This window comes from Aythya ferina (assembly GCF_964211825.1).
Source record: "Aythya ferina genome assembly, chromosome: Z".
Lineage (NCBI taxonomy): Eukaryota > Metazoa > Chordata > Aves > Anseriformes > Anatidae > Aythya > Aythya ferina.
Genome location: NC_140299.1, coordinates 17693717 through 17718748, shown reverse-complemented (window position 1 = coordinate 17718748; position 25032 = coordinate 17693717). Strand labels below are relative to the sequence as shown.

At 38.0% G+C, this 25032-nt stretch overlaps 1 protein-coding gene across 2 annotated transcripts in view; it reads right to left on the bottom strand.

The window, feature by feature from the left end:
- Positions 1-25032, bottom strand: part of ITGA2 (integrin subunit alpha 2) — a 70697-nt gene that overhangs the window by 19222 nt on the left and 26443 nt on the right. The window contains exons 3-20 of one of the 2 annotated variants that reach the window (XM_084503802.1): positions 22191-22300; positions 20948-21039; positions 17048-17162; positions 16614-16741; positions 16008-16106; positions 15297-15445; positions 14076-14226; positions 13480-13645; positions 12165-12238; positions 10809-10947; positions 8786-8931; positions 7937-8080; positions 5431-5634; positions 4460-4596; positions 2892-3031; positions 1617-1768; positions 397-507; positions 8-90 (exon numbers count right to left, since the gene is read on the bottom strand). In XM_084503802.1, coding sequence (XP_084359928.1) covers positions 8-90; positions 397-507; positions 1617-1768; positions 2892-3031; positions 4460-4596; positions 5431-5634; positions 7937-8080; positions 8786-8931; positions 10809-10947; positions 12165-12238; positions 13480-13645; positions 14076-14226; positions 15297-15445; positions 16008-16106; positions 16614-16741; positions 17048-17162; positions 20948-21039; positions 22191-22300 — 2340 coding nt within the window. The remainder of the gene's footprint in view (positions 1-7; positions 91-396; positions 508-1616; positions 1769-2891; positions 3032-4459; positions 4597-5430; positions 5635-7936; positions 8081-8785; positions 8932-10808; positions 10948-12164; positions 12239-13479; positions 13646-14075; positions 14227-15296; positions 15446-16007; positions 16107-16613; positions 16742-17047; positions 17163-20947; positions 21040-22190; positions 22301-25032) is intronic. The other variant, XM_084503803.1, reaches the window with a different exon arrangement.

The window sequence follows — 25032 nt, the reverse complement described above, 5'->3', positions numbered from 1 at the left end:
CTCTTACCTGTGATCTCCCTTCTGCTGGACTTTCAGAACAAGATCACAGATGCAAAGTTCATCTTCACCACAGTCTTTAATGAAAGGAATCTACAAAACAAATAATAATAATAAAAATAATCCGGAATGACAGTGCTCTACTTTAAAATTACGTAGTCACAGTAGTCTTAAACACCTTTGAGGGGAAGCACATCGTTATTTTGCTGATGAGAAAGGCTCTCCAAATAGCATTAAGAGCCCATGCAATTCCAAGGTATAAAAGTACCAGTGCCTGCTTTCAGTCCAGTCACTTAACTAGAACACCAGTTTTTATTTGTATGTAGCATTTTGGCATGGGCACATGTTATGCACAGAAGTATAGCCGTGTCTTTTCCATTAGTAAGGCTGTATACTTACACTGTAGGCCACAGATGTTGGAGAATATATATCAAGGACAGGGCTGGAGCCAGGATTTGTAAGGCCAATGTCAACACGCAAACTAAGGGAATTCACCGCATCAGAAGGTTCCTGTAAAACACATGTTCATTTGATAGCTGTCAGCACAGTAAATAGTGTAAAACCGGTAATTCTGCTGTAAATTGATAACGTGTAGTAAAGTAATATTTGCTCTAAAAAGGAAGTAACAATACAGTCTTTTCTGTGATAAAACTCCTAAACATTCCTGGAGACTCTATTCATCACACTTTTAGAGCTAAGAAACATGCTGACTTTCTGCATCTGTGGAAGCTGGTTCTCAAAAGCCACCAGCAGGTGATTTTTCTTCTCACCTGGCTGCAGAAATCAAATTCATATTCCATTCTGCTTTACCATCACAGAGAGCAGCTGGCCCTGGGCAGTACTAAAACACAATACCCCTTTTGTGTCTCTTCTCCTTCTTGGTTCTGGGTAAATTCTCTCTAGCCCATGGCTCCACAATGACACTAGATGTGATCAACAACTCAAAAATATTTGCCCTCACAGTATTTGGGTATGCAATGAATAAAACAAGGAAGTATCAGAAAGAGGGATGTGAAAACACTCCTATTTACTATTCAGCTCTAACCTTGGTGGTTTGCAAATACTGCAAAGCAAAGCATTAATCAGTCCTTTGGCTTTTTAACTACCTGACCTAGCACAATGCAGAGGGCTTGCTGCAAGTCTCAGTGCTGCATTTGGTCTTCGGTTCTAGGAAAAGGTGGATGTTTTTTATTTTTATTTTTCCCAAACACAGCTTGTGCATACTTAGGGATAGCATAGATGAAAAGCCCACCTGAAATGTTGTTAATCTGAGATAAAACATTTGCATATATTAGGGAGGATTCTTTATGGAAGAATCTACTGAAGGGAAATTAAAATCTATTGAAACTATGGACTTTGAGCTCTGTGTTACATCAGAGCTGAAGTACATAATTAACAATGGCCTCTACTGTCCTAAACAGCTGTGCTAAATAAGTCAGTTGTTATTAGTTTCTTTGAAATCAGCTTCTTATTGTGTATTTTTCACTAGTGGAGAGTTTGAGAAACTTAAATCATGAAGATGAAATCAGAGGAATATGAAATTCATCTTACAGACATAAAATTCATCAATATCTTCCTCTGATCATTTTTGTCATGAGGCTTCTCGCAGTTGCACTTACCTGTACGTTGAAGATGTCATGAACACAATTCTCTTCATGACGTACCAGAAGATCCCTCTGCATGTACCTTTCATTGTTCTCTTTGAACAATCCTCTGGAAGTCACTCTAGAGGACTGGAGATCTGCATCCAGTGTTGCATTATACTTTATAGCTACAAAAAGAATAATAGTACTTTTTTTTTTTTTCACTCAGCCTTAATGCTTATGATCTCACTACTATGTCCAGCATTACAGAATGACCAGGCTTTCCAAACCACTATAAATATTTTACTTTTTTCACGGTTTGTTAAACACAGAGCATTCACAAAACAATAAAGTTTTCCCTTGTGTTTTCCAAGTCAGTCAAGTAAGTTTAAATCCTGAAGTAAATTCTTATCCACAGAGAGCACATTAAATGGCAATCAATCTGGTCTCCACTGATTGATGTCTGAGGTGTCTCAGATGTCTGAGCCCACAACTCAGGCAAGGAGCCAGCCAGCAGTGCCAGGATTACAGCAGGTAAAGAAGCCTTGCACCCATATTCCTCAGTTCTGAGGAGGCTATAAAGAAAACCTGCATCTTCTCTTCAATGACATTATAATTGGTCTTCTCTTCATATGATGACTAATACACTGTGGAAGTTTATTTTATTACTAAAAATCAGAAGTTCCTAAAGACACCGTATGGAGCACTGAAGCAGTTCAACTGGTGTTATCCACAACAAAAATGTTTAACTAAATAGCTTCATAAGGGGCCAGTGTTAGTCTCAGAAATATTTGGTGCTCTACTGTTCTCTGAAATCTGCATTGAACTTATGGAAATTAACTTTGTACTGAAGAAATTCTGTGCTGAATTATTTTTGTGCTTGCCAGAGAGAAGAAAAGTTTGCAGTCTGCTGTTGAAACTATTAGCTCACAAAGACTCTGTCCCCATAAGGCGCATTCTCCAGAAATACCCAGTTACCCTTCCTAAAGTGTCTTGCCATATCTGAATGATACCAGCTGAAGAAAAACGATAGAATTAGTGAGCAAAGGATCTATATCTATATCTATATAGCTTCTTAGTAATGACATTTCCTGGGTTTTGGTGGACAGCTTTTCCTTGTATTGTTAAGTCCTCATTTATCAAAGGTTATGGAGGCAGTGATGACAGTAGATCTTAAAAACACTTTCTTAAGCACTTAAATTTTATAGTGATTTCACCTTCTTTGACATTTAATGCAATATTTCCACTACTCATTTGAATAATGGACTTCTGAAGAAATTAATATAAAACAAGCCATTGAAATACTCTTACCCACTTGATTATTTCTGTTAGCAGGTCTAAATGTAGCCTGAAAACATATTTTAACAGTTATTTCTGTGTTCTTGTTCAGCAGACTGATTTTCTCAGGTTTAAATGAGGCAATTATAGACACATTTGCAATGCTTTGTGACCTGAAAAATATTTGTAAAAGGTTATATGTGATTTTCAAGAGCACTGGGTAGCTTAGAAGCTGTTTTCTGCATGTAAATGTAATATTGATCTTTTGGGTCCCGAATGTAAATACATTTTATGGCACTGGCAAAATTATTTTTATTTGCATGTAACTGAGTTTTTTGATACAGTAGCTTTCAGTAATTAAAATAAATAATTTATCACATCAAATTAATGGACAATCAATGTCTTTACCCTGATGCCCTAAGTATTCCCTTAAGATAACAGAATGAAGACCATGCCCTGTTTTCCCAACAAGTAGCCCTCTTCTGCTCCTTTAGAAAAGTCATTCAGCTCCTCTAGGAAGGCAAGAAAGCGTAATTCTTCATTTTAATTGTATCCTTATTTGTCAGAAAAAACAACTTTCATGAAATTAATCAAGATTTTGAAGAATAGTTTCAAAGGAACCCTACGTGTAAAAGCAAACACTTTAATCAAAAGTGAAACTCGTTAATCAGACCAAATGTTGGAGTGAAGGAAAAATGAGCATCTTCATTAATCAAATTGAAACAGATGCTGATAATCCAAGAAGCATAATTTTCTTTAATGCCCTCCTTATCAGCACCAGCAGGAGTTCTGTCATGGGTCAAGGGTCCAAACTGACCATTCATTTTGTATAATCTTGTTTTATTATGAAATAAGTAGCAATACAGTGATTTTTTTCTTGTTACAACAGGGAACCTCAGACTAGAAGATAGGTGACAGGCTGGAGAGCAAGCTACATTGTAACTTAGCTCCTCATGGAAATAGTGGTACTTAGGCAGCCACAAGATTTGGGTTCCGTGAGGCCTTTCTTGTTTGTTTTGTAAAAGCACTCTGACTGCACTGGTAAGGTCCACTTGCCAGAAAAGGTGGTTTTCTTGCCAGAAGTAGATGCCAACACTGTTTCACTGCTCTCTGTCCTCACCCTGCAGGACTACTGTTTCCTGCAGATCAGCCTGCCACCTAGTAAAGGTCACGCAGGTTGTGTGGGAAGAGGTTTTGTCTATCTCGGTAGACTCAGCTATCAAAATTACTCTGCAGCTATTGAAGTATGACCTGCTGTTTCAAATACTGCCCAGCAAGCCCCACTCCCAGCCTTTTCCTCTGGACCACATGCCCTCACATGTCTCCCAGCCCTCCCCATCCCAACGTGCATCCCTCTCAGCAGCCCCTGCCACCTGGCTTCCCCCATGCAGCCCTGCTCTGTAGGTTAGCTTGTCATGTCTGTTCGACAAGTCCAATGCCGTTTCTGAGCTCTGTAATTGTAGTGACGAGGCATTAAGTATGTTAGTGCAAAACACATGGAATAAAATACATTTTTGTTTTGTTTGTTTTGCTGTTTAATTAACTAAATGTTTGACTGGCATCTGAAACATTAAGCGCAGCTTTTCTAAGAGTTTACTAACCAAAGCAGAACCGCTTTTCCATCAGCACCAACTGATACATCAGTAATGTCATCGTCATTTAAGTCTCTATGGCCATCTACTGATCTTCCAAAGAATTGGAGCTGTTTTCCAAAAGCAGGATCCGATCCTAAAATTTTCTGGGAAAGACAGTCTGGTTACTAAATTGCCATGAAGAGTGTTTAAGTCTGTAGATACTAGCCCAAGCAATGGATTTTTGCAGATATTCTCTGAATAAGTCATATATTGTTTAAACAAAAAACTTGTGTGGATGTTTTCTCAAATGCTTTTAAGCACTTTTTCCTCCCCTGTTGGAGCAGACAATGGACTAGATTTTTCTGTCTTGGTAGTAAATCAAGTAACTGGCTGCTTTATGCCAGCTAGTACTTACTGGAAAATTTTTCCATCTTACATTGAGCAACTCAAAGAATAGGAATCCTAACAGGACTTCTGACAAATATTTTCTGTGACCAGAAAGTCAGCATGGACAGTGACATTAAAATTATTACCATTATATTAATATATGAGATATGCAAAGATCCTTGAAATACTTTTCCACAAATACCACTTTTTAAATTATTATTATTTTACAGACCTGGAATGTATCAAATCTCCATTGTTGTACTTCAGCTTTGAATAATGGTGTGTCAAAAAAGGTATAGGAGATTAGCCAACTTCACACACAGATACCAAAATTATGAGAGGCTCAGATAAAGCACCTGGCATGCCTTTTTCCTCTGCACAGTTCAGCTGAAAGCACCACAACAATATCATCCAGGATGTGTTGACAGCTGAATTGAAGGGGGGCCGAGGTGGGGAGGGTAGAGAGGGCACAAAACTTGGAATAAACCACAAAAATAATAACACTACTTTAAGATGATGAAGTAGCAGCCAAGAAAAGGAGAGAAAATCCTTCAGTTTTCCTTTAACAGATCTGAAAGCACTAAGTACAGCATTATACAACAGTTATTTACCTGAGAATATTTGGTACGTATACTCTTTTGAAATCCATTGTAAATATAAATTGCTCCAGAGTTTTGGTTTTCCAGTGGTGCACCTATGACAACATCATTAAAGCCATCCAAATCAATGTCTGCAAGTGCTGTGATTGCTGATCCAAAGCGAGCATTTTCTGACCCTTGTGGACCTTCCAAGAGTTCCTGCTGATCCAAAATTCCCTTTAAAAAGGAAAAAAGAAGAAAAAGCAAAAACATAACTATCATTGCACCAGATTAGACATAGACACATTATCTATGTGCATTGTTTCTTTTGTTGTTTTGTTTGTTTGTTGGTGTTTTTTTTTTTTTTCCCTCTCCCAGCACATTCCCCTCGGACTGCTCAACCCTGAATTCCTTCCCCATTGTATTGCCCATTCAGTTTGCATTATGTCTCAGAGTCTTGGCAAGCATTACACAGCAAAATTAAAGCATGCTATGCAGAGCACTAACAGCAAATATAACCATATGTATGAAGCTTAAATGCTCTCACTGTCCTCATCTGACTGTTCTGAAGTTTCACAATACATTGAAAAATACAGTTTCCAGTTTTGGATTACCAGTTTTTATGCAGAGGGAATGGAAATTATGTAACTGGACATAATTCTTTGAAACAGAAATGGAATTTCCTAACTAAACTAATGCAAAAAACATGTGTCCAAATGGTAAACTCCTGACCTCTCCAGTGCCAATGAGGAAAGAAAGGTTGGAGATCTTTAGAGTTAAATAATCACATTTACTTAAATAATCACATTAAGTTAAATTCAACTCCTTGGCAAGTATGACTCTCATCTTTAACCTCAGTTATCACACTTTGCTTAAAATTTAAAAAATACCAGCCAAGTTATTTTTTAAAAATGAGTAGAAAAGTGTAATTTATGCAACATAGACACATAGTCACACAAGCCCAGGTTCTTTCTTTCTTTATTTTATTATTTTAAATCATTCTCTCATTATACTGAACTTTTATATAATCTTAAATTCAAAATTTGTCAAAGACAAATTGTTGTCAAAGAGTTGTTATTCAATGTATTCATTTTCAAAACATGCAAAAAATTATTTTTCTTCTGTATTTTGTGTCTACAGTCACAACAGCACAGTTCCACAGTCATGGTGACCAATGTCAGCTGCCAACAGTGCTACTTCCAGCAGTTTGTCAACCGTGTAATTGTCCTAGGATACACTTTCATATTGCTCAAGGGTGATCTATCTGACTGTGAGTTACTCTGAAGAGGATGGTACTTCATCTCTGTTTATTTGACTGCAATTTACCTAGGAAAAATGCAATTTTCTCTAATATGTGCCATCAATCAGAAAAAAATCCTTTGCATATTCAGACACCCACAATTGTTTGCAAGATTGCCTATATTAACCATCCTGAAGACTCTGGCACTTTTGAACATTCTAAAAACACCTACCACAGGTCTGAATAAAAAACAGTTGGGCAGGCATCAAGTAAATAACATGGCTTTGCTGACAAAAGAGACAACATAAGTAATAGTGACCACTCAGTGTGAACATTCATGAAACTATGCATTGGCAGAAAAGCATTTATAAAATGGTTTTAGGAGTACTGTTAGGTGTTAAACCGACTTCCTAAAATCAAATGGTAAAAAATTGGTTAGCAAAAGCCTTGAGCTAAACATTCAAGAGAAATGGTCAACCTGGTGTTATATTCATCCCTGGAAGCGTTCAAATGGCTGGATGGGGCCCTGGGCAACTTGATCCAGTGGCTGGCATCTCTGTCCATGGCATTGGGCTGGAAGTAGATGGTCTTTAAGGTCCCTTCCAACCCAAACCATTCTATGATTCATGTACATGAATAGACATAGCAGAATGTCTAAAACCAGGGCCAGGGAGCAACCTATAGCAGCCAGCCCCCTAATCACTAATACTGCTTAGCTATTGACTTGCCTTGTGGCTCTATTTCAGGCTGGTCCTACTGGCTTATTACCAGATTACATCCACAAGTGGTCCTAGTGAAAGCTTGCAGCTGCTTCTAAAAAGCAGGACTGGCAAGACTGCACTGGGAAGGACTCATTCTGCTGTCCTCTGAACAGGCAGTCTGCATCACCTAAACCTGCCATTACATTACAACCAGACAAAGCACACACACTTTCTCATTATAAAAACACTGCTGTCAGTATTTCAAACATTTTAAAAAAATACACAAAATAGTAACTTAAGGGCCCAAAATATGGTGACAAGGGATTTTTAGTGTAGCTGTGGCCAGACTGCTTTGCAAGAAGATAGTGCTAAGCAATGCCAGATTGAGTGAGTCTGATCCAGTTAGATTTGGGTACAGGAATCACTATTCTGAAACAGAACAGACATTATCAATAAGTACTACTGCCTTGATAAAACTCTAATTCAGGGAATGGTTAATTCAGGGAAAAATTGTAAATCCTTCAGATGAAAATGAAAATGCCAGCACTTATTATGGAAGGGTATGCAGGAAGCCAATTTGCTACAGTAACATTCTTACCTTTGTAATGGAAAACATGTATACTCTCCCTTCCTCTTTCTTCAGGTCATTCATAAACATTGGTGCACCTACAAGCAGCACATCTGTCACAAAATCTTTGTTAACATCCACTGAACACACCACACTGCCAAAGTAGGAGCCAATCTGAAATCAGTAATAAGAAAATTGTGTTTCTATGTGGATTTTACAAGGCATAACGTTTTAGCAGCTGAACCAGAAAACTCTTATGCTTGAAATAGTCCAGCACTAATAAAACCACCCCTTGGGATGAAATTCCTGTATAACATACTCTAGTGTCTGAAGAATCATATCCTTACTACGTGTCCACTGTTTCTGCCCAGTAGCTGCTGCTATGGCTTTACCACTCAACAATATGAATGAAAACAGAGAACAAGCTAAGGAAGGTATACTTTTTATATTAAACTGCACAGGTAAAACTACCCAATCCTTTTGTTACAATACAAGCAAAGCAAAGCAAAAGGCTTTCCGTCCTTTCCCAAATAGTGAAATAGAATGAACTTCCAAATCTCTCTTTTGATGTCATCAACTTCACAGCTTCTCAGGAAGAGTGGAGCTCATCAAGTCTCTCCCACTTAGAAGCATCAACAGAATAATATGTTAAGAGGTTTTGTACATTATCTTTTACCACTAGTTGAATGACTTCCTGAAATGCTGTCGAAGAATTAATCTAACTGAAACAGTCTAATGACAGAGACAAATGCAAGCAGGATTCTAAATGAATTGCAACAAAGAGGAATTTTCAAAACAAACACATCTATTGCAATCTACTGCTGTGTTGATAAAAACAGATGCCTTCAAAAGCTGCATTCATGACCAAAATATACTTGCCTGCTCGCCTCTCTGGGACTGCACAATTGCAATATTACCATGTCTATCAACATCATAAACCACTACTCTGCCAGTGTAGTTGGATCTGGGTGCACCAGCAACAAAATAGACAGAGCTCTGAGTTGAGAGAACAGCAACAGAATAACCTGGGGGAAAAAGTCAACATTTAGTATGTGTGAGAGACCATTAACTACAATTTGTCAGCTCATAAAGGCATCAACCTGATGCAATAGTGACAGAGAATGGTACTTCCAGATGGGAAGCTAAGCTGTCACATAAGCATCAAACTTGCAGTAGTCTTCTAGAGATAGCAATGACACACAGATCAAGTTTAAGCATGTTTGCAGAATAGCGTGGAAAACAGCCTGGCCTATTCAGTAAAACACAGACCACACGAATATCATGCTTATGAAGGACAGAGGGTGTAAAGAGTATCCTGGGAATGAGGAAATAAAGAGAAACATGAGAACAACTTTTGAGCCGGCCTTCAAACCACAGCTTCAAACACCTAGCTTCTGCAGAATTCTCAATTCATTTTCTCACACCTCCTCACAAAACCACAGCCCTGTGCTTTGGCTAAACACAACAGACCATAGTAACAGCTTGTCAGCTTAGGTTGATTGAACTTCTTTCAACATTTTAATCCTTGTTCCCATTATTCTAACATTATTAGCTTTCAGGAAACACCTTTTAATACCTGCTAATACATTACACATGTATTAGCACTGTAAAGCTAGTATTACTACATATTTTACATATCTGTGACTTAATTACACCAGGTTTATTTCAAGACAAGAAAACAAAATCATCCTTTCTAAAGTCTTTACTTAAACTGGGTAGCAAAATCCCTGTGATTGGGCAGAACATGCAGGTCTTTAGCAAGCTGGAGTACAACGCACGGAGTGCAGTCCAAAAAGATTAAGTCTTGATCTTTACACATATTGGTGTATTTTGGATTTGTGTGGGGTCATTTTGTTTTTCCAGGGAAAGAACATCAATGGAGACTAAAATTTCAAAACAAGATGTTATTCCATAGATTAAGGCCACATTATTAATTAATACAGCATATAGGCATTGGAAGTGAGAGTGTGCAGTGCAGAATGGGGTCCAAATTAGCAAGCTTTGCTGTGCTAGCAACCCTTTGGCTTGAGCTGTCCACTGCTATGGAGAGCTCTTACTGAGGAACAAAAGGAGGATAAGATAAATGAGGGAACAGAAACAGTACAGTAAGAAAAGGCAGAGACATTGTTGGCTCAAAAAAAATTATAAGGAAACTGCCTAGTGGGGAAGTGTTCAACAGAAGCAACCTGACCTTTTAAGAATTACTCTAGAAAAGGGAGAAACAGCAAATCTGAAGAAATCAGATATGCAAAAGAGCTACTGCTCTTTAAGGTAGGTTTAGTGATTCATTGTGTTGGATACACATAATGCTAACCCATAGGAAAAAGAGTACATATCAATGTTAAAAATAGCATCTCTTTCAGTAACTTCATCATATTTGATAGATGCAGTTGTATTGCTCAGGAATAAATTGCCAGAGCAGGCATATTGTAGGTTTGCAGAAAACACTTCAATGAACTGAGAAGACAAACTTCCTGGCTTTACTTGGTCATAAAACTATGTGTCAGAAAATAGATGGGGATTATAAATAAGGCCTCTGTTAAAGTGCAGCAATGTGCCAAAAACTATAAACAGTACTGGAAAAGGCCAAGAAAAGAGTGAGCAGAGATGAAACTACAGTGAGTGAATCAATGTCTCATCCACATGCAACTCAGGAATTACAAACAAATATGAAACTAGAAACTGATTTTTTTTTCAGCTTAACACATTGATGTGAATAGAATTTTAAAAACACAACAAAGACTTCACTCAATATTCTCTTGTCCAGTAAATGAAATGTTTTTGGATGCAAAAGTCTCTTCATCTCAAATCAGTTAACAGGAACTAAAGGAGAATTTTCCAAGTTCTTTAATATCTTAATAAAGGTTTGATACATTTCCAGCTCTGCATGTCAGCGTCTTACCTAGATATGAACTATGATTTCTGTCCTGCAGTATTTTCTCAAACACATTGCTTGGAAACATGGTGACTCTGTCTGAAGACTCCTGAACCACTGTTCCACTCCAGTCATAAGCCCCAACAGCACCCAGCAGCAAAACATCCTTTCAAAAATAAAAATCAACATTTTAGAACTCCCTATTTCAGCAGAAGTGTGAGCAAAGTTGAAGTTACTGTATGTAATTACATAAAACATCACTGTATTTAAGGTAGTGATGTACAGTCTAATGACTGCAAGCAGTTGGTGGGAGTTGCTTACTGTTTTTACTTACATGCTGGACTTTACTACCTTATTAAGAGGGATTACCACTCTTCTATTGCAAGAGGATAACTGTCAGCTTTATCTTCCATGGCACTAAAACTCAAAAGTAAGAATGGGCTTATTTAAAGCCTGATAATTTCCTAAGCCTGTCTTTCCCCGTGTTGGGCTTTAAATCTAGGCTTTTATGCATTCATGATCCCCCAAAGACTGTCAAACAAAATGGTAAGAAAAAGCTAAAATCCACTTTTTGCCATTACAAGTGCAAATAGTGGCATACAAAAGCTATTGGAAAAAGTCAGAAATTTCATCCTGTAGGTGTATTGTAAGGAGACATCCTGGAGATCATAGTTAAATCTAAAATCTAGATTAATATGCTTATAGATAAATACTTAAATGTGTACACAGAACACAAATGTCATTTAGATTATTCACATTATTAAAATTCATTGTTGAACCAAAATAAGGATGTAGAAAATTGCAACAAAAGTAGTATGCATAATTTTCCTGAAGAAACACTTGGAAGCACTTGACTTTTTTTTTTTTTTTTTTTTTTTGGGTGGTGCTGGTGGTGTTATTTCCTAGCATTAGATTCTTAGTAAGTTAAAATACTAATTGGTGCAAATATGTGGGACTTTAAAAAACATGTTTTATTATCTTTAAGGGCTAAAATAAAGAGAAAAACTTCCTATATTTTCAGTTGAAAAATGAGCCACACTTGGATTTTACAGTGAGATCTGGTCAAGATAATCTTAAAATTGATTATCATGAAATATATGCCTGATTTATTATCCTTTCTGATTTCTAAGGGAAATATAATTTAAGCAAATATCATTAACTTTATAAATATTAAATAAATTATTTTCAGACTTGATTTATATAAATCTTGTCCAGAAATATACTAGCATTACAATATTATTTCAATTCTTCCAAGTTATTCAACTGAAAAATGTTAATTTGGAAAGAACAAATCTTTCATGCTAGGTGAACTCAGAACTTTCTAAAAACACTGGATTTCATGTCTATGCAATTATATCTAATTATATAAATAAATTAATGTACCTTTTTTCCTGAGTAATATGCACTGAAGCCCACCTGTGACATTTCCATTTGGAATGTATCACCTTGATCTGTACCTGGTAACATAAATATTCACATATGGTTAACCCTACAGAAACACACAGGAGATCTAATTCCACTGCCCATGAGTGTAGCTATACAAAGACTCCATAAATTTGACATTTTCACTAAATTCTGCTAAAAACATTTCCATCATTTACAAACAGTGGAAATCTGAGAGTTAATAACTAGTCAAATATTTTGAGGATTTAATGGCAAGTTGCATGGAGCCACATTACAAGCATACTCCAAGACAGGCAGATGATAAAGATGGCTTGGATCCATCTGCATGGTGCTGTCAACATGGCTAACCTGTTCTTATGTTCTCTAGGAACCACTTATAGTACAGAGAAATCAACAGCTTTAGGAACTCTATATTCACAACTTCCAAATGAATGTTTATCATCTCTTGCAATTGTCTTGAAACTACAGTGACATGATGGAGTATTTCCTAAGGTAGATGGATGGTAATTGAGGAACAGGAAATCAACAAGAGTACTCAGCAAAACCTAAGAAGGAGAAGCTCAACTGACCCACTCGATTAGCAGCATGGCCCTGGTAAGGAACAGAAGAAGGTGAGCGAGGTAAGATTTTATCCTGAATACAGTAAGGCTGCAGCCACAAAATGCTCCCTAGGCTGAGGTCAAGTTATAAATATCACAAGCAAGGTCTAAATTTGACTTGAAAAAATGGCTTTCAGGGGGATGAAGAGCCTCTGAGCCACCTCTACAGCACTTTCAGCTAAACTGTACAAGGACATGGATGATCCTAGGAACAGTGCATGGCAGACACCATGCAGATTGATTACAAAACTGAGAAGGTACAGCAATGCAGCAACCCAAAATTTTGATTCACTTTTTATCTTTACACTTGGTCAGTGTTAGAGAAATACAGTTGACTGAAAAACAAAAAGATACCTTTATTTGTCCATTGGCAATAGCTGCAAAAACATTTGAATGTGTATGTTTCAGTTGTTTCCTGAAACCCAGGACTAGACTGAAATTCAGCAACTGGCAAACTGTTCCAATCGATCTGCAGAAACTTGAATTTCAGGCTCATTAGAGATTTGGTAGTTAGGGAAAAGCTTGTGCAAAACAGAGCCCTCCTGGGGAGCAGCATGCAGCCTGCAGCTCCAACTGCCCCTCATTTGCGCAGTATTGCACCAAGGTAAAGCCATATAAAATCCTCACTTCTCTGCTGGGAGAATCTGATCTAAATTTTTGTTTCTTTTTTTTTTCAGAGACATTGATTGTTTTACCTTCTATGCTAAAAATGCGTTCTCCAAGTGTTCCTGCTTCTTCCAGTAGTGCAGCCTCAGATGATACATTAAAGAAATACTTTTCTGTTGGATGGCTAGCAATTCCTTTGATTTCTTTAATTAAGTTTTTAGTATCAAGTTCATGTCTGATTAAGTATCCCAAAACCTTGTGGGGGATAGAATGGACAAAATAAGAAAAGCAAAGGAAACCACAGTGTTCCTCCATCTCCTTCTATATTATTTAAGTATTCCATATAACAACAAAAATAAAATTAATTTCATTCATATTAATGAATTGCTAATCAGACTATATTCCAATCCAATGGACCATTCAAACAGGAAAAAAGATATAAACCAAAGCAAAGGAGAAAACAATTGAAGTTTCTCAGACAATATCAGCTTTTCTTTTTCTGCCAGTTAAAGAGGACTTACATTTCACTAGTTCATAAAGATGAATTTCACCTAGTTGCAGTCTCAGCACTGTAATAATGTGTGCATTATATACAGTTTATACATAGAATATGCACCTTCATATATAAACAATGAAATGATCTTTCTAAAACTGCCTTAGTATACATAATTATAGGATTACTTACAGCAATGCCAAATCTGGTTATATTGTCTTCATTACATTTACCTATCACAGTTTTCAAATTGGAGCCATCATGTGATTCACCATCTGTCACAACAACCATTACTTTGGTAGCTGTAGGGCGTCCTCCTGATTCAGGTGAGAAGGCATACTGTCTGTTATAAAATATTGTATTTAGCAGATGTAATTTATAACGTATGGAATTCTGTATACATCTTTTAATGAATACATCTATGGCTAACTTAGAACAAAGTGCATCTGTAATGCAATTAGAAGTTTTAATTATGTTCCTGATAGCTTTTTCTCAAAGAACCATCCAAAATGTAATCTAGCAAGTAGAAAACAAACAAAACAAGTACAACTAGATGTTATTTATGATAGAAATGTATGCTCTACGTTTTGTGCACACATAAAATACAAACTTTTTATTTAGAAAAGGTGATTTTATTTTTGTCAGAACTATCAGTGTTTTGTAACGTCAGAGTACTCGGAAACTGGCTACACTAATTTCAAACAAAAGGTATGGAATATTAAGAATAGGTTCCTCAATACTGCTACAAATTTGGACTCCACCAAATTGATACTTCCCCTAAATAAAATTTCCAAGGCCATTTCATTCCACAGCTGCTTAGGCCTAGAGTCCTGTTCTCAATCCAACTGCAAAGCAGTACCTTCCAATTGAGGCCCTGATTTGTATATGCATTCAGAGTCATGGCATATAATTTTAAGTTTTTCCTGTTTTTCATGCTGCTAGTACAATAGTGACAAACTGACACCAGACAAGGAATTATTTTTCCTTGCAGCTAACCTGACCTTCAAACACAAATGTTACCAAATCCACTAAATCTCTGGATAATTTTTACTACTCTCAATGATTTTGTACCTCTCCTAAAGTTTTGTCCATGATGTTTGATGCACTCTCATAGTTAGATATCTGAGACAGACCAAACAAGTCTGTTGGGTAGCAGAAATACGTCAGTGTAGAGCTTAACCCAAAGGTTAAGGACTTGCATTTCAGCAAGTTGATTATACATATCCCTGTCCTTTTCTGCTCAGGGCACTGTACACGAAGCTGATGTACATTTATTTATGTGTACCTATTTACAAATGTACCTCCTCAGAGGCTCCAAGCACTTGCACTCCCGTGGGGGAGTGAAATTCACGATGTGCTCTTTACCTTGAGAGATAAGTTATGATAGCACCAGTAATCATCAGTGTGTTTTACCTTGCATTGTCAATGGCTTTGAAAGTATTAGTCAGATCTCCTCCCTTCTGGGATGTTCTCTCCATTGCTTTAACAACCTCATCCTTTGTTTGATATGTATTCAAGTTGAACACCACCCGGGGATCATTAGCATACTGAATTAAACCCACCTACAAAATGAAGAAATTATGTTAGATTGTCGTGCATTACAATCACTTTAATGGAATAGTGATGCTTAATTATTTGTCAGGCTGGAGTAAAGGATCTGCAGATACATACCATTTTTCTTTCAAAACATTAAACCAATTAATATTTACACATTCGGAAAGCTAAAAAAAAATTAAATACTTTTGCATCGTACATCATTTACTATGAACTACAATATGTTAATGCAAAGAATCTGAAATAATAGGCATTAAATGTTTGCTTGGTTACTTCTGAAAGAGCTTATGAACAGCAGTAATACAGTGAGCTGTGGGATAAATAAGAAAATAGCAAAAATTCTACAAGCTGATAGCACCTAATCCTGATCTCTTCTAAGAAAGTCCTAAAGGTTAGTTACTTGACAGCACTGCTAACCCTATTTATTTTTAAAACAGATGAATGCTATAGAAATATGCTAAAATGTACATGTAGCATGATGAAAAAGAAAAATAAAAAAGAGGGAAGATGCTAAAGGTAAGGTTCAGAAAGGACTCATGACACTGAGCAGGAAGGCTAGCTTTTAAGCACCTCACTTCCAAAGTCGCCCAATGAAGAAGGCAGCCTTTGGGAGAGAGATTTCCAGTGCCTCAGTCTTTGTTTCCAGAACTGTTTATGGAAAATGGACAACTGCAAAGACAGAAAATGTTTAAAAACAGGAAACAAAAATTTCCTTACCATCATCAAATTAAAAGGTAAAAAGAACTCGAAGATCAGACAGTAACCAAGCAGGAAAAACTTTATTTTAAAGATATAGAAGTTGGACAGTAAAATTGATATGAAAATCCCATAAAAGAAACTGTTCTACTTTTACCACATTCCCACAGACTGCATTTTAATTATTCTGACATCTAATATATGAAAGACATCTGACACTTTAGAGTCAGATATTAGGTATAACCTAGACTCCTATTTTAGTTGGTCTACATTTTAAATCAAATTACTAGTGCCTTTTGGAATAGATTAGCTGTGAGATTGAAAAAAACTCCCAATACTGAAACATAAAGGACAACTGCATAATCTATGGCCTTGGGGGAGTTACTGTAATTATGCTAAATTGAATTTAGCTTCCTTTATAATTGTCAGACTTTGCTAATAAAATCCATTGTTCCCTCCCCAAAGCTGTCTTTGACTTACCTGGGTTTTGTTAAGGCCTATATCTAAGCCTTGTACAAATTTCTTCAAAAATGCCCGCACAGCATCCCAGGGATAAATACTGTTTGACTCATCACAAACCACCACAATATCTATGACAGAAGAACACTCTAAAAAATAAAAATAAAAATAAAAATAAATAATAAATAAATAAAAATAAATAAAAAGTGGACATTAAATGCACTTATTGAGACTTTCACTCTCAATATATTTACAAGTGTTTGGCTAAATCCAGAGGAGCATATTTAGATCTCACACAGACCACACAGAAGGGGCTTTGCTTTGCTTTTTCATGTATATATCTTCTTTTAAAATCCCAAATTAAATGGTCCTCAACACAATGTATCTTGATTTTGATATATATATATATATTTATTTTTTTTTTAATTGAATCTGTTTTGCATATATTGCCTTACTTTGAACAGCAGGAGAAAAGCTTCTTAGGATCTGGAAACTTGGACTGATTTCAGAACACACTCCTGTAGCATAGTATTGCCTTCCACACTGCTGTGCCCACAAGGGACCACAAGTCTTTAAAAATAACAACAAAAAGAAACTATAAGAACAACACATATTTGTCTGACTATATCCATTTACATAAACACAATAAGTGGGACAACAGGAATATAGGATAAGATGAACCCTGTTGGGATATTAGGCCAAGTCCCTTGCTATCACCATGGCAGCATCAGATAACCCTTCATACACTTTTTCATAAAAAGGATTCTATTTGTGGTCATTCTAATGCCTCCTTCTGCAAACATCTTCCTACAGACTATGCACAGCTATAACTTCTAGGAGTATGACTCAGTGTGCAAGGACTCTGTGCTGCTTTCATCTACCTGCTTTACAAACTGTTGGTTTAAAGCTAGGTTTGGTATTTCCACATTGTGGAGAAGTACTTCCACTAAACCAGGAGGTGGCATCATATCCACGAGCATCTGCATAGCTCCAAACATGCAGAGATGTGCTTTTATTGCAGTGTATTCTAGTACCATGAACAGTGTGACAGCACAGAAGAGCCTTGTGATCAGTGCACACATTAATTTGGAAAGACTTGTTCTCAAGGGAAATGCACTTTGCCAAAATATTTGCATGTTAAACTTCGTCAGCTCCAGTGAGGATGCATAATATACACAATCCTACTTAGCTGCTGACCGTAGCTAAAAAGATACATTTGACCCTTGTTTTCTAAGAAAATAATCTTTGTTCTTCGAGGAAAATGGTCTCTGTATTAAGGAAAGTCTTCAGCTGGTTGTGTAAAAGCAAGAACTCTAATATTGGAAGGATTTTTACAGAAGTTACTAGATAAAAAGTCAAATATCAAGACAGTATTTTGTCAGCAGGATATTTGAGGGAATTTTTAAATTATTATGATTTTAAAGAAAATTGTGTAAGAAACTCTAGGAGAAAACACTTAACTTGTGTTCAATACTTCCAAAGGAAATATTAGCTTCAATACAAATACTTTCTGGCTGACCTATCAAGTCAAAGTCAGAAGAGTCAATAAAACAGAAAATGCACCATGTCTATTTAGGAAGAGAAGAGAGAGTGATAGCCTCATGTCAAGAATACTGGAAAAAAATAAAAAAGAAATTAAAGGCAGAAGTAAATGGAAAATTACCTAAATGACACAGGTTTACCAGCAGTAGTTGGCATCAAACTGTCCTAATACAATTGATAAGATGGCAATTTTTTCTAGACAAAAGAAAGGACATATATCTATGGGGAAACATTCTAGTGATCTAGCATAGTTATGGTCAGAAATACATGTTTACAGTCAAAGATGTAAGTCACACCATTAATACAGGTTCCAGTTCTGATATTAAGAATTGATTGATGAACTTGAGAAGTGGAATATTTGAAAGAGGTATAGACTTGCCCTTAAAGTCTGATCTTAGGAAATATGGACATAAACCAGGAGCTCATTGGATAGAAGAGACCAAGGAGCAGAAGAATCAGGCACTGGCTGATTACAGAGTGACCAGCATGCAAAGCAAATATGGCCTGAAAGTACGCAACAAGAAGTACTTGTAGTTGAGACAGAGAAGTACTAAATACACTTACAAAACAGTATCCAGGAAAGATTCATATGGAATACAGCATAAATCTGGTCAGTCGTATTTGAGACAGGTATGTTTTAAAAAGCTCATTTTAGCCAAAAAAAAAAAAAAAAAACCCACACACAAAAAAAAAAAACATCATTGTCCAGCAAAGAGAAGGATATAAGAGAATGTTGTGTTAAATACACGTTAGGCTAGGTGTACACCAGCCAAGCAGCCCTGGGTAACTCCTCAGAAGGAGCACATACTGACACCACAGGCTGGTAGCCCCAGAGGGAAGGAGCACAGGAAGCTGGGATGGGGAAGCCCAGAGCTTCCCATGCCTCATCACAGAGCCTAGCTGCCACATACAGCATCTCAGACACTGGCACCAACTTGCAATTAAAAGCAAAGACAGTCTCTGCTTGCTGTCCAATTCCAGTCACACCTAAGTCACAGGGTTTTTGAAATTCATGGAGGCTGAGTCACGGATAAGCAACTGCCTCCAATACTCATTTCTCCTTCTGTCAAAAAGAACTCCCTTCACCAAAATGGCAAACTGTTCACATCTTAGACTTCAACTTTTGTCGTTGATGTTGTTTGTTTTGTTACTTACTTCATGCAATTTAGACATTAGTCATTCAATACCATATGGATCAGGAAATTATTTCTAAGTGAAAGAAGTTCAAGTATTATTTGAAAATGCAAATTTTTCTGCTTGAGATGTTTTAAACTGCTTCAATCACTGATACTGATTAAAGTGGTTATGTGCGGGATGGTGTTAATAGTAATTAAAGGTATTATTCAAGATACAGAATAACATTTTTAATAAATATCTTCTCAGGCCAGAAATAAAGAGAACTGTTGCTGTATTTTCAATTTAGGATTAACCTTACTAACGCTAAGAAAACTGCTGGAATAAGGTCTATTTTTAAGTACTTCAGTGAAGTTGGTTATGTGGTAGTGAAGATAAACTATTTAAAAATTTTATGACTACTATGAACATGAAACAGAAAGACACCAAGATTAAAGTATGTTTCAAAGCTCTTTTTTTTTTCAGTATTTTATTGTTTCGCTTAATTACTGCATACACTTGCAGTGTGTACACCTGTCCTGGTTGCAGTTAGGGCAGAGGTAATATTCTTCCTACTATCTGGTAGGGTGCTATGCTTTGGATTAGGATGAGAAGAGTGCTGATAACATGCTTATGTTTAAATTGTTGAAGAGCAGTGCTTACACCAAGCCAATGAGGTTTCAGCATCTCACTCTGTCCTGCTGACGGGCAGGCTGGGGGTGCAGCAAGAGCTGGGAGGGGACAGACCCAGGACAGCTGACCCACACTAACCAAAGGGATATTCTGTACCATATGGGGTCATGCTAAACATGGTGGCTGTTAGGGTGGCTGGCCAGGGTGGGAGGGCCGGACTGCTCAGGGTTAGGCTGAGCGGGTGGTGAGCAATTGCATCATGCATCACTTGTTTCGTACGCATAATTATTCTTAGTATTATTATCATCATTATTGTTATTATTATTATTATTTTTCTTCTTAATAAATTGTCTTTATCTCAACTCACAGGTTTCACACATTCCCGTTTCTCTCTCCCATCCCAGAGAGGGAGGATGAGGGTGAGCTGCTGGCCACAACAACATCATAACCATCTACACTCTAGGCTTATGGTTAAAAGCGTAAGATAGCATATTAAATTGGCTTTAACTTCCTTTCAGTTATTAAATCTATTTTATAGGCTCCAAGGAGTTGCTTGCAGGATATACACCCAGAAAATGCATCCTTCTCCAGCTCACTAACCAAATAAATCATACTGCTAAAGCAAAAGGCAGATCCATGGGAATGGAAATCCTGACATCTCAGGAGAACTGTAACTGTGCAAGGGCAAGGGGCTTGGAGGAGAGATCTCATACTATCTTCTGAAAGCATAACCAGAGACAGAAAAGACTTCCTTACAGATATTGAGGGTGGAAATATTCCTGCCTATGTTGTCTGACCTAAATTACAGAATCATTAATTATATGTTTGGTGGCTTTCTTCCACGGGGTATTTGGATAAATGCAGAAGGAGACGATTTATAAGTTTCCTGATTTCAGATCTTAGAGAGTGATAGTGGGTGGGATGGAGTATTTTAAAATATATATATTAATTTATGCTGAATAAGAAAACACATTTAGTTTGGACTTGATTAAAAAGCGTAAAGAATTCTAGTTTATTCGTTGTCCTCATGAATTTATGTATCTATTGAATATGTTCTCAATACACACCAAAAATCCTCCTGTTTTTGAGTTCTGGATCAGAGTCAAGCCAAGGTTCATGTCTTCCTTTATCTCAGTCACATTTGGAATATTTATTAAAGCTGAAATAAAAACAGGAAATATAATAGCAAAAATAATAGATTCAGAAGCAATTTAGTAAATTAGAATTCCTTTTCTAAATCTTGATTTCTCAGAATCTAAGATGACTCTTCCAAATACCTGTATAAAATGTTGAGACAAAAGAAATGAAATCCAATCTCCATTGAAAATTTGCTAACCATTTATTGTAGACACTAAATAAGCAGGGCCATTTAGAGTACCTGCCCTTACGAGATATGAGGGAAAAAGAGAAGAGGAAACTTCCTTCCAATTCAGTTATGTTTGGCTCGCTCAGTAGCTGTAGATGAGCAACTGCTGTTACTTCTCAGGACACCAGGCTTCTCTGATCCAGTATCACACTTCAGACAAAAATACGAAAGGAACAGTGGAGGACAGAAATGCTCTGCACCACAAATAAACATGAAGTACACATCTAAACATACTGTTATACTGTATTTTCACTGTATCCAGAAGGGAATCCCATTTTATACTTAGTCTGTAAACACACAGAAGCGGAAAAGGCTTCATATATGTATTGACAAAGTACAATTTAAAATGATAATTTAACAAGGATCAAGTTTTAAGTAAATATCTTACAAATGTTACTAGTACTAACATTAATAATAGGGCTGCTACAAATGACTAAGAATATAGGAGAGTTTATAAAGGCAAAACAAAAAGAGTTCCATAAAAGATATAGTGCATAATAATAATAAAAACAATAACAATAATAGTACAGTTGTACAATAAGCTGATGTCAGAAATCAAATTGACCTTTTGAATATGTGCCTTAAATGACAGAAAGGCAAAATAAAAAATCATGTAAATATCCATATCATAGGGGCAGCTGTAAAAATACATGTAAGTGCTTACCCATAGTTAATTTTAGAACTCAAATACAGCTAAGTAAAAAAAGGACAACAGAGAAAGAAGATCTTTTTTATTCTTCAAGGATCCTAAGATCAAGGAATGCTGACCTTGTCAGTGAAAATGAAATTCCTTTGAAGCAACATTCATGCATACCTTGCTGACACCTATTTTTGCTATTGGTCTTGCTAGTTTCCCATTGTTATTTTATGAGATAGATTGGCCTACTATAATAATGAGGAAAATCTGAACAATCTCAGGGGATACATTATTTATTATGACTTACCTTCTAAATTCAATTTGTTACACGTGGTTTTGGGGGTACCAACAGGACATGCATAGATATCTCCAGTTCTGTTAGCTGGATAGCCACTCCAGGGTGAACCAACCAATAACCTAAAATAACAGGAGTGTCATTAGGTCTTTAGCGGTACAGGAAAAGCCAAACAGCATTAATGCAAAGCAAACTGAAGGCAGCACATAAAGAGGCTTTTACCAGATATAGAATGTAAGGTTTTCAAGAGTTTTCTTCAGAGCTGTTCAGAAGCTGAGCTTTACATACATGTTAATACTGTGTTCACAACAGGCAGCTTTGCTAGAGAAGCCTCTGGGGAGTAGACCTCAAACATGTATACTGTTATTACTGTGAGATTGTGTCATGGTGTCAGAAGAAACACAGCACAAATATTTATACTGATCACACAAATTTAGAAATATATGGGTTATGGATTGAGAGACAAAAAATGTTGTTCTCCTGTCAGGTAACAGTTAACTGCTTCCTTTTACGTTTTTTTCTTTTTCTTTTTTTTTTTTTTTAATTGATAAGAAATTTTTCCTACTGGTTCTGCTCAGCAACAGTAAGGTTCTTTTGTCTGAGATTGAAAGCTACCACTCCTTGACAACACTGAGTAAGAAAGAAAATACCTCAGGTGATAACAGACTGCTGCATGAAGTACTTAATCCTGAACAAGAAATTTAAGACTTTGATAATTTATACCTATAGAATCACAGAATCACAGAATTTGTAGGTTGGAAGAGACCTCAAGATCATCGAGTCCAACCTCTGACCTAACGCTAACAATCCCCACTAAACCATATCCCTAAGCTCTACATCTAAACGTCTTTTAAAGACTTCCAGGGATGGTGACTCCACCACTTCCCTGAGCAGCCTGTTCCAATGCCTAACAACCTTTTCAGTAACGAAGTTCTTCCTAACATCTAACCTAAAACTCCCCTGGCTCAACTTAAGCCCATTCCCCCTCGTCCTGTCACCAGGCACGTGGGAGAACAGACCAACCCCACCTTGCTACAGCCTCCCTTGAGGTACCTATAGAGAGCGATAAGGTCGCCCCTGAGCCTCCTCTTCTCAAGGCTGAACAAGCCCAGCTCCCTCAGCCGCTCCTCGTAGGACTTGTTCTCCAGGCACCTCACCAGCTTTGTCGCCCTTCTCTGCACCTGCTCAAGCACCTCAATGTCCTTCTTGTAGCGAGGGGCCCAAAACTGAACACAGTACTCGAGGAGCGGCCTCACCAGAGCTGAGTACAGGGGGACAATCACCTCCCTAGCCCTGCTGGTCACACTGTTCCTGATACAAGCCAGGATGCCGTTGGCCTTCTTGGCCACCTGAGCACACTGCTGGCTCATATTCAGCCGACTATCCACCATCACTCCCAGGTCCTTCTCTGCCTGGCAGCTCTCCAACCATTCCTCTCCCAGCCTGTAGCTCTGCTTGGGGTTACTGCGCCCCAGGTGCAGGACCCGGCACTTGGCCTTGTTGAACTTCATGCAGTTGACTTCAGCCCATCGGTGCAGCCTATCCAGATCCTCCTGCAGAGCTTTCCTACCCTCAAGCAGATCGACACACGCACCTAACTTGGTGTCATCTGCAAACTTACTGAGGGTGCACTCAATGCCCTCGTCCAGATCATCGATGAAGATATTAAAGAGGACCAGCCCCAGCACCGAGCCCTGGGGGACGCCACTAGTGACTGGCCTCCAACTGGACTTGGCTCCATTCACCATGACTCTTTGTGCCCGGCTATCCAGCCAGTTTCTAACCCAACGAAGTGTGCACCAGTCCAAGCCAAGAGCAGCCAGTTTCTTGAGGAGAATGCTGTGGGAGACGGTGTCAAAAGCCTTGCTGAAGTCAAGGTAGAGCACATCCACAGCCTTTCCCTCATCCACCCAGCGCGTCACTTTGTCATAGAAGGAGATCAGGTTCGTCAAGCAGGACCTGCCTTTCATAAACCCATGCTGACTGGGCCTGATCGCCTGCTTGCCCTGCAAGTGCTGCGTGATGACTCTCAGGAGGATTTGCTCCATGAGCTTCCCTGGCACTGAGGTCAAACTGACAGGCCTGTAGTTCCCCGGGTCTGCCCTCCGGCCCTTCTTGTAGATGGGCGTCACCTTTGCTAGCCGCCAGTCAGCTGGGACCTCCCCCGATCGCCAGGACTGCTGATAAATGATGGACAGTGGCTTGACCAGCTCCTCTGCCAGTTCTCTCAGTACCCTTGGGTGGATCCCATCCGGCCCCATCGACTTGTGCACATCCAAGTGCCACAGCAGGTCACCAACCAGTTCTTCATGGATAGTGAGGGCCACATCCTGCTCCCCATCCCCTTCCACCAGCTCAGGGTACTGAGTATCCAGAGAACAACTGGTATTGCCGCTAAAGACTGAGGCAAAGAAGGCATTAAGCACCTCCGCCTTTTCCTCATCTCTTGTAACTAAGTTTCCCCCCGCATCCAGTAAAGGATGGAGATTCTCCTTAGTCCTCCTTTTTGTGTTGATGTATTTATAGAAACGTTTTTTGTTATCTTTAACGGCAGTAGCCAGATTGAGCTCCAGATGAGCTTTGGCCTTCCTAATTTTGTCCCTGCACAGCCTCGCTACATCCTTATAGTCCTCCCTAGTGGCCTGCCCACTTTTCCAAAGATTATAAACCCTCTTTTTTCTCCTAAGATCAAGCCACAATTCTCTGTTGAGCCAGGCTGGTCTTCTTCCCTGCCAGCTCATCTTTGGGCACGTGGGGACAGACCGTTCCTGCGCCATTAAGATTTCCCTCTTGAAGAGCGCCCAGCCTTCCTGGACCCCTCTGCCCTTCAGAACCGCCTCCCAAGGGACTCCAC